Raw genomic sequence first — 12,212 nt, 5'->3', positions numbered from 1 at the left:
TGTGAGAAATAAGATGTATTTAGGTCTGTATTTGGCATGCATTTAAAGTGATATACAGATATTATATATATAATATTCCCAGAGATGGGTTGCAGCTGGGAGGGCATCTACTGCATAAAAAATGTGCTGGATAAGTTGGTGGTTCATTCCGCTGTGGCAACCACGGATTAATAAAGGGACTAAGGTGAAAAGAAAATGAATGAATATAATATATATATATAATATTCATTAATTTTCCTTCAGTTTAATCCCTTATTTATCAGGGGTCGCCACAGTGGAATGAACTTCCAACTATTCATGCATATGTTTTACACAGCAGATGCCCTTACATGCAACACCCATACATGCTCAAATTCACATACACTCAGAACTCCACACAGAAACACCAACTGACCCAGCTGGGACTCGAACCAGTAGCCTTCTTGGTGTGAGGCCACAGTGCTATCCACTGAGGCACTGTGTTGCCCCTATACATAATCTACATAAAACATACATTACTGAATTATAATTATACTAATACATTATTATTATTATTTTTTTTTATTATTTTATTCGACTGTACAGTAATAATGCACTTCAATAATCTAGTCATTTCAGTATGGCTACTTTACTTTCTATGTATATTTTATAATAAGTAAATATTTGACAGCAAAAGACACTACATGCTTTTTAATTATTAGAAAAATCCAGTCAAACAAATACATTTATCAGATTATCTACAACAGGTTTTTCAGCAGAATATTTATATGTGTGCATTAAATATACTTTTGTCGACTTTCCAGCATTAAAACAAACCCAAAATAAACCCAGAAGTACAATAAATGCATATAAAAAACTGTACTGTATGTTTAGGTAACATAGGGAAAAGTAACATTTATAAAGCTATATATATACAGTTATATATATATATATATATATATATATATATATATATATATATATATATATATATATATATATATATATATATATATATATATAGCTAAACTGTATATATAGCTTTATAAATGTATATATAGATTTATAACTGTTACTTTTCATTATGTTACCTAAACATACAGTACAGCCCCCAAAAAGTATTATATCCTCATTTATTTTCATGGTTTATTTGACAGTTTTCCATTTTTATTTTATGTTTTTTTTAAATGTTTATTCATGCTTTTTAATTTTATTATGAGACGTTCATCTTTCCTCTCAAATTTGATGCTAGAAAAGCTCTAAAAAGAGACATTTGTTAAATAGTTTGTTGTGATAAATTGTCTGTATCGGTGTTGTAAATATAGGTGCAAAAAAACTATGTAGTCGTAATGAACTGCCAGTGCTTTTTCTGTTCTATTACAGACTAGATTATAAATAATTATATGAATAAAGAATTATGCTGTTGTAACATTAAAAACATTTTGTGTTTTAATACATCTATTGTTTACATTTTAGGTGTAATTATAATACAACAAAAAATGTCTGACTCAAATTCATTCATCAGGGGTCACCACAGCGGAATGAACCGCCAACTATTCCAGCATATGTTTTACATAGCTGATGCCCTTCGAGATGCAACCCAGTACTGGGAAACACCCACACTGATTCACCAAATACACTACGGCTAATTTAGTTCATCAATCCCCCTATAGCGCATGTGTTTGGACTGTGGGGGAAACCGGAGCACCCGAAGGAAACCCACGCCAACACGGGGAGAACATGCAAACTCCACACAGAAATGCCAACTGACCCAGCCGGGACTCAAACCAGCGTCTTTCTTGCTGTGAGGCCACAGTGCTGACCACTGAACCACTGCCTGACTCAAGTTTAAACGTTTAGCTTATCTTGTCTATGTATTGAGATTTATTTGGATTAGTATTTAGTCAAGTAATTAAATAATGCATTGAGTAGATAACGTGTCAGATTAATTAGAAAAGTTGTGTAAATACAGTTGTAATGATTTAATTTTGTCATTAATAATTAATTAAATAACGTACGCTGTTCTAGAGACCCAAGTTTTCCACTTTCAGTGTGTTATGATTGATTTTTGCAATGTCTGCACAGATCTCACATGTTCTAATCATCTATAATCCAGACCGCGATGAGATTACTGTGAATAAACACTAAGATGTCGATGCTGAAATGATATATTGTGTAGTTTATATTGTTATCATGGCACTGATTAAATCCCTCATCATTTAATTAAAGCCGAGCGGTTGACAACCTCAGAACTCAGCAGGAGTTTCTCAGGTGCCGCAGAAACGATTATTATAATCAGAAATAATGACGCTTCTGGGCTTTGAGATTGCTGGCCTACATTATGGCCCACATTCAGTCTTTGTAGTCCAGATGAAAGTTCTGCTTTTATTCAGGTAAAAAGCTCCAGTTTCTACTGTCAGAGATGAATTATAGGCAGAGAAAATCACATTTTGCCTCAAGTGTGCTATATTGTGCTATCCATATATATATATATATATATACATATATATATATATATATATATATATATATATATATATATATATATATATATGTATATGTATATATATATATATATATATATATATATATGTATATGTATATATATATATATATATATATATATATATATATATATGTATGTATGTATATATATATATATATAAATATATATATATATATATATATATATATATATATATATATATATATATATGTATATATATATATATATATATATATATGTATATATATATATAAATATATATATATATGTATATATATATATAAATATATATATATATGTATATATATATATATATATAAATATATATATATATATATATATATATATATATATATATATATATATATATATATATATATATATATATATATATATATATATATATATATATATATATATATATATATATACACACACACACACACACAGTTGTGGGCAAAATTATTCGCCCTCCTGTGAATTGTTTATCATATATTTCCCAAATGATGTTGAACAGATTCAGGAATTTTTTACAGTATTTCCTATAATATTTGTTTTTCTGGAGGCAACGATTATACATTTTGGTTGTACAATTATAGTCTAAGAAATAATCACGATTATCACTGTCTCTCCACTCCCCCAATAGCTGGTGTGTGGTGAGCGCACTGGCGCTGTTGCTCTGTGGCTGCCATCGCATCATCCAAGTGGATGCTGCACACTGGTCAATCTCATGATTGAGAAGCGCTTTACACAATAAATGTGACATATAAATACACATTACATTATTTGCATTCATTGCTTTCAAAACCCCAATAATTTAAAGCTAGTTTAAAATCGTTTTAGATTTTGTTTTGTGGTTCGGACCCCACTAAATATTGTCGTTTAAATCGTTTAAGTTCATTTGATTGAATATATAAAAATCAGTGGATGTTATCGATGCAGTCAGGTAAAATTGGTCATTCAGTGTGTTTTTGGTCATTGTCAATATCAATGCACCGGCAAAAATAGATCCAGCGGCAAAACTATTGCGCCAATGACGCACTGCTTCTGCGTGCAGTATGAAAACTCTAATCTGTTAACATGGACTCCAAAAAAAACAAGCTCTGCTCACGCTTGCGATGTGAAACAGGCTGGAGTCTTTCAGCACTCTCTCCAAAAACACTCGGTTGGTCTCGGCTGGGCGAGGCAGTGGCGCAGTAGGTAGTGCTGTCGCCTCACAGCAAGAAGGTCGCTGGTTCCAACCTCGGCTCAGTTGGCTTTTCTGTGTAGAGTTTGCATGTTCTCCCTGCCTTCGCGTGGGTTTCCTCCGGGTGCTCCGGTTTCCCCCACAGTCCACAGACATGCGGTACAGGTGAATTGGGTAGGCTAAATTGTCCGTAGTGTATGAGTGTGTATGTGTGTGGATGTTTCCCAGAGATGGGTTGCGGCTGGAAGGGCATCCGCTGCGTAAAAACTTGCTGGATAAGTTGGCGGTTCATTCCCCTGTGGCAACCCCGAATTAATAAAGGGACTAGGCCGACAAGAAAATGAATGAATGAATGGTCTTGGCTGGCACTGGCTCTCATTATCGGCATTATTTGTAACTTTAAGTGGGTTTGCAAACCTGTGTACTTTCCATTGCTTTTTCCTCAAACTTTAGCTGTTTGCAGTTCCTGCGGTCACAAAAAGACATGTTGTATCGCATGCATGTCCCTCCATTGGAAAAAACTAACTTGCACGAGCTTGCCTTAGTTAATAGCCCGAGTCATAGTTAGTCCAGTGTGCGCGGTTATTAGTCTTGGTGTACAAACTAGTACACAGTTGGCATAACTTTGTTTAGTGGCTGCAGTTTTGTTCCATGCAGAAACGCTGTGTTGAGAAGCCCAGGGCCGGCGCGTCCATAGAGGCGACCTAGGCGGCCACCTAGGGCAGCAGAATAGAGAGGGCGGCGTCCCCAAAACTATCCTCGCCACCCACGCCCTCAGTTATATCCGCATCTAGGGCGGCAGATTAGAGAGGGTGGCATCCGCGACACGACCCTCACCACCAGCGCTCTCAGTTATATCCGCATCTAGGGCAGCAGAATAGAGAGGGCAGCATCCCTGAAACTACCCTTGCCACCTCGGTTATATCCGCGTCTAGGGCAGCAGAATAGAGAGGCCGTCTGCGACACCCCCCCGTTTTCACTTTAGGGTTGAGGGCGGCTTGACCGTCCTTTGCCTAGAGTGGCAGTTCAGCTTGCTCCAGCCCTGGAGAAGCTTTTACGATTAATTAACCGTGATGAATTAAATTGCGGTTAATAGTGAAACTGGTTAATTGTTGCATCCCTATTCTGGAGAAAGTCTCATTTGTTTTATTTAGGCTAGAATAAAAGCAGTTAAAAAAAATTTAAGAAAAAAGCCATTTTTAGGTCAATATTATTGGCCCCTTCAGCAATATTAGTGTTGGATTGTCTCCAGAACAAACCACTGTTATACAATGACTTGCCTAATAACCCTAACTTTACCCTAATTACCCTAGTGAAGCCTTTATGTCACTTTAAGCTGAACACTAGTGTCTTGAAGAATATCTAGTCTAATATTATGTGCTGTTATCATGGCAGAGAGAAAATAAATCAGGTATTAGAGATGAGTTATTTAACTATTATCATTAGAAATGAGCTGGAAAATATCAGCTCTCTGTTAAACAGAAATTGGGGGAAATAATATTAAATAATTAAAATTTAACAAGGGGGTTAATAAATCTGATTTTAACTGTATGTGTTCATATATGACCCTATATCCAACCCAGGCTCATTCTGATTACGCACCCCTATATACATTTCTGAAGAGTGCCAAATGCTTCCCAAGAGGTACGTTTATTTGCAGTTTTTGTTTTCACCAGAGGCCGCTGTGTACGCTTATCAAATTTTTATCGCAAGTGCCATTCGCGCCTACTCTTCTCGTGTAAATCCACCAGAGACAGCTGTTGACTAACTGACTGACTGAATGATACCCCCACCCTCCACCTAACCTAAACCCTATTGACAGTGTTTTCAAAAGCAATCCAGATAAAGAAAAGTCCTCGCTTGATTTTTATCATGTTTTCAGATGTTGTTTACTTGTTTGTTTTATTTTTTGGCTTTTGTTTTTGTCTTACCTGCTTTCTATAACCACCCTTCACCGCACTCCAAACCCGATATCTTGTCATGGTGATTGGCCGATACAGAGTACCGATATCTTGTCATGGTGATTGGCCGATACAGAGTACCGATTTCTTGTCATGGTGATTGGCCGATACAGAGTACCGATATCTTGTCATGGTGATTGGCCGATATGGAGTACTGATATCTTCTCATGGTGATTGGCCGATACTGAGTACCGATATCTTGTCATGGTGATTGGCCGATACAGAGTACCGATATCTTGTCATGGTGATTGGCCGATACAGAGTACCGATTTCTTGTCATGGTGATTGGCCGATACAGAGTACCGATATCTTGTCATGGTGATTGGCCGATACAGAGTACCGATGTCTTGTCATGGTGATTGGCCGATACAGAGTATCGATATCTTCTCGTGGTGATTAGCCGATATGGAGTACCGATTTCTTGTCATGGTGATTGGCCGATACAGATTTCCGATATCTTGTCATGGTGATTGACCGATACGAGTACCAATATCTTCTCATGGTGATTAGCTGATATGGAGTACCAATTTCTTGTCATGGTGATTGGCCTATACAGAGTATCGATATCTTGTCATGGTGATCGGCCGATACAGAGTACCGATATCTTGTCATGGTGATTGGCCTATACAGAGTATCGATATTTTGTCATTGTGATCGGCCGATACAGAGTACCGATATCTTGTCATGGGGATCGGCCGATACAGAGTACCGATATCTTGTCATGGTCATCGGCCGATACAGAGTACCGATATCTTGTCATGGTGATCGGCCGATACAGAGTACCGATATCTTGTCATGGGGATCGGCCGATACAGAGTACCGATATCTTGTCATTGTCATTGGCAAGGGTCCGTCATGATTTTAAATCCTCTTGAAACATTTCCGTTGTGTTACGTTTATATTTGCAAGCGATGTGACCAATTTGCGCCGCGTTTCTTCAGTTGTTTGTGTTGTAAGAATTTGCAACACGTGTGCTGTCAAATTGATGAAGATGGTTTCTTTATTTGCTGGTGTTTTGTGTAATTGCATGTGCTTTCTTAAATTGCAGCGCGTTAAGCTCTCTCGCCACCGTAGATTGAATCTATTGGTAAACACTGACCTGTTCAGCAAACAGCGCCTCAGAGGTTAACACATTCAGTCCTGCTGCAGCTTTATCACATTAGTCTGACATTCAGAGTCGAAGCTAAAACACAGACGCTTCAAACTCAATTCATGAATGAAAGCAGCATAAAACTGATTAACCTTCAGTCTGTCCTGCTGAAGCGTCTGCTGTTTCCATTAAGAGCTGCTCTTCTGTTCCAACAAAACACAATACCATTTATTCATAAACAACTATTACAACATATGATTACACTGCGGATGCCCTTCCAGCTGCAACCCAGTATTGGGAAACACCCATACACACTTATACACACACACACACACACACACACTTATACACTACGGCCAATTTAGTTAATCAATTCCCCTATAGCGCATGTGTTTAGACTGGGGGAAAACCCACGCTAACACGGGGAGAACATGCAAACTCCACACAGAAACGCCAACTGACCCAGCCGGGACTCTAACCAGTGACCTCCTTGCTGTGAGGCGGAATTTTATTTTATTTAATTATTGTATTTTTTTTATTTATTTTATTATTTATACATTTATACGTTTTATTTGTTTCTTTATTTGCTAGTGTTTTGTGTAATTGCATGTGCTTTCTTAAATTGCAGCGCGTTATATTTAATTTTTATTATGAATTTTATTTTATTTTATTCAATAATGAGTTTTCCAGTACTGGGTTGCAGCTGGAAGGGCATCTGCTGTGTAAAACATGTGATGGATAAGTTGGCGGTTCATTCCGCTGTGTCGACCACAGATTAATAAAGGGACTAAGCCGAAAAGAAAATGAACGAATGAATGAATAAATTCTAAACTATCTGCTCGTGTTTCAGTGTGTGTATATGTGTTTATGTGTGTGTGCATGTACAGTATATGTGTTTGTGTGGGTACATTTGAGCATATGTGTGTGTTTCTATATATATGTATGTGTGTGTGTGTGTGTGTGTGAGTGTGCACATGTGTATATATATTTATTTGGTGTGTGTGTGTGTGTGTGTTTTCAGGCGGGCTTGATTCGCACTGATGATGAGGAGTTCTTCATCGAGCCGCTAGAGAAAGGTCAGCAGGAGGTCGAGGTCAAAGGTCGTGTTCATGTGGTCTACAGGAGGTCGGCCATTAAAAGGGACAAAGATCGAAGGCCAGACGAGCTCCACAATGAAGGTATGCTGAGGAGAAATGACGGAAACACTTTAATTACCTGCAGAACTAGTGTTATTATTATTATTATTATTATTATTATTATTATTATTGTTGTTGTTATTTTTTATATTACTATTATTGTTACTATTATTATTACTCTTATTATTATTATTTTATTATTCTTATAATGTTTTATATTTTTACTTTTGTTGTTATAATTATTTCTATTATTATTATTACTATTACTGTTGTTATTATTATTATCATTATCATTATTATTATTATTGTTTTTGTTGTTATTTTTAATATTACTATTGTTACTAATATTTTTACTATGATTATTATTAGTATTACTATTATTATATTTACTATTATTATTATTGTTGTTATAAATATTTCTATTATTATTATTTTTACTATCATTATTGTTGTTGTTATTATTATTATTGTTATTATTATTATTATTACTATTGTTATTACTATTATTATTTTTACTATCATTATTGTTGTTGCTGTTATTATTATTTTATTATTATTGTTGTTATTATTATTATTATTATTACTATTATTATTATTACTATTATTATATTTACTATTATTATTGTTGTTGTTATAATTATTATTATTATTTTATTATTCTTATAATGTTTTATATTTTTACTTTTGTTGTTATAATTATTTCTATTATTATTATTATTACTGTTGTTATTATTATTATTATCATTATTATTATTATTGTTTTTGTTGTTATTTTTAATATTACTATTGTTACTAATAATTTTACTATGATTATTATTAGTATTACTATTATTACTATTACTATTATTATTATTGTTGTTATAAATATTTCTATTATTATTTTTACTATCATTATTGTTGTTGTTATTATTATTGTTGTTATTATTATTATTATTATTACTATTGTTATTACTATTATTATTTTTATTATCATTATTGTTGTTGTTGTTATTATTATTTTATTATTATTGTTGTTATTATTATTATTATTGCTATTATTATTATTACTATTATTAGATTTACTATTATTATTGTTGTTGTTATAATTATTTCTATTATTATTATTTTAACTATCATTGTTGTTGTTGTTGTTATTATTTTTATTATTATAATTATTATTATTATGGCATCAGTGGTTTTTAAAAGTTACAGTTTTTTTAATTAAAATGTAATATTATTCACCCTATTTTTCAGATTCAGGAATTTTTCACAGTGTTTCCTCTAATATTTGTTCTTCTGGAGAAAGTCTTATTTGTTTTATTTCAGCTAGAATAAAAGCAGTTTTTAATTGTTTTAAACCCATTTTAAGCTCAATATTATTAGCCTCAGGCATCACGGTGGCGCAGTGGGTAGCACAATCTCCTCAAAGCAAGAAGGTCGCTGGTCCTGGCTGGGTCAGTTGGCATTTCTGTGTGGAGTTTGCATGTTCTTCCCATGTTGGCATGTTGGTGCTCTGTTTTCCCCCACAGTCCAAACACATGCGCTATAGAGGAATTGATGAACTAAAGTGGCCGTAAGGAATGAGTGTGTATGAGTGTTTCCCAGTACTGGGTTGCTGCTGGAAGGGCATGCTCTGTGTAAAGCATATGCTGGAATAGTTGTTCCAGATACGAGTGTGGCGACCCCTGAACTAAGCTAAAGGAAAATGAATGAGTTTGTTGTGAACTTTCTGGATTATTAAAAGTATTGCTTCAGCACTTATTCACTGTAATTGACAGCTGGTTATTAAACCGTCTCCATTCCCATTCTCTGTAAGCCTCTGAGCATTAATTATTTACAGGACTCCATGTCTGTCTGTCCCGTGGTGCTTCATTTGGACAATAACATGATGCAAGTGAAGTGAAATTGCAGAAGTGGAGAAATGTGTCGTCGGCTTGTAGAGTTCATAAGGTCATAGATGTTTCCAAATGTGTGTTTAAGGAAAGTGTATTAGTGTGAAAACCACCCTTTTTTTTTCTACGTGATTTAGCTGCTTGTCCAGTGTCGGGTGACTGAACCTGAAACTTTCTGAAGCTCCAGCAAAAGTGAAGATTTTCAGAAACTCTGGGTACAGTGTGGTTCTTGCGTGTTCTTGCGTCCTCGTGTAACATGTAATGTAATGTAATGTATGTGTATTTATATAGCGCATTTATTGTGTATGGCCATACACCCAAAGCGCTTCACAATCATGAGGGGGGTCTCTCCACACCACCACCAGTGTGCAGCATCCACTTGGATGATGCGACGGCAGCCACAGGACAACAGCGCCAGTGCTTCACCACACACCAGCTATTGGTGGAGTGGAGAGACAGTGATAGAGCCAATTCGGTGGAAGGGGATGATTGGGAGGCCATGATCATATGGGCCGATAGAGGGACTTTGGCCAGGACACCGGGGTTACACCCCTGCTCTTTCACGAGAAGTGCCATGGGATTTTTAATAAGCACAGAGAGTCAGGTCCTCGGTTTAACGTCTCGGTTTAACGGCACCCACTGACAGTGTAGAGTGCCCTTCACTATACTGGGGCATTAGGACTCACATAGACCACAGGTTGAGCGCCCCCTGCTGGCCTCACTAACACCACTTCAAACAGCAACCTAGTGTTCCCTAGTGGTCTCCAATCCAGGTACAAACCAGGCTCAGCCCTGCATAGCTTCAGTGAGTAACCGGTCTTAGGCTGCAGGGTGATGTGGCTGTGGCTGTCATCAACATCATCATCAACTGGCAAAGTTCAGTTCCAAAATTTGAGACCGCAAGAACAGAGAACGCGTGAAAGTTCCTGCATACGTTCTTGGTATTGAGGACCAGAGATGTATAGTAAGGAAAAGGACGTAACTAAACGTAAGGACTAAAAGGCTGTATCTGTGCTCTACTGGAGTATTGTTTTTTGGTCACACTTCACAATAAGGTTCATTAGTTAATGTTAATTAATGCATTTTCTAACATGAACAAACAATGAACAACACATTTACCACTGTATTTGTTCATGTTAGTAATTGTTAGTTAATGAAAATACTGCTGTTCATTGTGAGTTCCTGTTAACTCATGGTGCATTAACCAATGTTAACAAGCATGAGTTTATATGTTAATAATGCATTAGTAAATGTTCAATTGTGATCATTAAATGCTGTACATGTGTTGTTCATGATTACTTCATGTTAGTAAATGCATTAACTAATGAACCTTATTATAAAGTGTTACCTGTTCTTTTTACTTCAGTACATATTTTCGATGCAACCTAGGCTAATTCTGGAAACGCAGCCCTGTGGACGTTTCTGGAATAACGTAAATGAAATACATCCTGGGAGGTACGTATTTGTGTAGTTTTTGTTTTCGCTAATTCGCGAGAGGCCGCTGTGCGCGCTTTTTCACATCTCGATTGCCTCCCGCGCGCTATTCTCGCATAAAAAGCCTCTGGAGGCCGCTGTCGAGCGACCGTCTATCCGACTGACTAAATAACTGAACGACTGACTGGGCGACCGGCGCAGCATAAAAAAGTCTTTATGCTTAGTGTATATTTGTGTAAAGGGGAAAAACACTAAATCGTTGAATGCTGTAATGTTTAAGTGTTTAAATTCATATGTTTCTGTAAAAACATATGAAGGTCATGTGATCATCAGGATCATCACACACACACACATGCCCGATTCGTGTCATAGCCAGACTCTGCTGTATGAGTGTAATATCAGCAGTAATCCGCCAGTGTAATGATCTTCTGCTGTGACGTGTGTGGAATTATGGGAGAATGTCAATGTAAATCCCACATGTGCGGCTCTTTCAGGAGCGCCAGAGTCTCCACATTCTCCACTCGGTTATTCACCTGCAGTTCCCTGGCTGGGCTGGAAATCACTCTTGTTCTGCAGCTTCTGCTGTGTCAGATTTATGACCTTCAGTTTCACCTTCACACTTTCATCTTTTATTACCAGGCCAGAATCTGTCGACATGTTTTGCCATTCCTGCTCAGAATTTAGTAAAAAAAATATGGGAGTTATACTAAATAAAAACTTGAAATAAAAAAAAACAAGCAATTTTTATAAATTCAGATGTATTTCTCTGCTTTGACACAATGTGTTTCCTTGTTTCCATGTTTAGTGGCAGAGTTTGGTATCGCTGAGCTGCCGAACGCTCTCAGCGTTTTGGAGGAGAAATTATCGGAGACGGAGCGCAAACGCAGACACGCAAAAAAAGACGACTACAACATCGAAGTGCTACTCGCGGTGGACGACTCGGTGGTTCGCTTTCATGGAAAAGAGCACGTGCAAAACTACGTCCTGACGCTCATGAACATAGTAAGTCAAGCACAGCTTTCACTATTACAGCTTAACACACAGGAATCATTGCAGAGTTGTGGATACAC

At 36.3% G+C, this 12,212-nt stretch overlaps 1 protein-coding gene across 2 annotated transcripts in view; it reads left to right on the top strand.

Moving 5' to 3' along the window:
* Nucleotides 1–12,212, top strand: part of adamts14 (ADAM metallopeptidase with thrombospondin type 1 motif, 14) — a 103,415-nt gene that overhangs the window by 39,885 nt on the left and 51,318 nt on the right. For both annotated transcript variants that reach the window (XM_087277043.1, XM_087277042.1), the window contains exons 3-4: nucleotides 7,723–7,879; nucleotides 11,948–12,144. In XM_087277043.1, the coding sequence (XP_087133169.1) occupies nucleotides 7,723–7,879; nucleotides 11,948–12,144 (354 nt within the window). The remainder of the gene's footprint in view (nucleotides 1–7,722; nucleotides 7,880–11,947; nucleotides 12,145–12,212) is intronic.

This window comes from Danio rerio, chromosome 12 (genome assembly GCF_052040795.2).
Source record: "Danio rerio strain M-AB ecotype USA chromosome 12, GRCz13ab, whole genome shotgun sequence".
NCBI lineage: Eukaryota > Metazoa > Chordata > Actinopteri > Cypriniformes > Danionidae > Danio > Danio rerio.
Note: the sequence above shows the minus strand (reverse complement) of the source record. Positions and strands in the feature narration are given on the sequence as shown.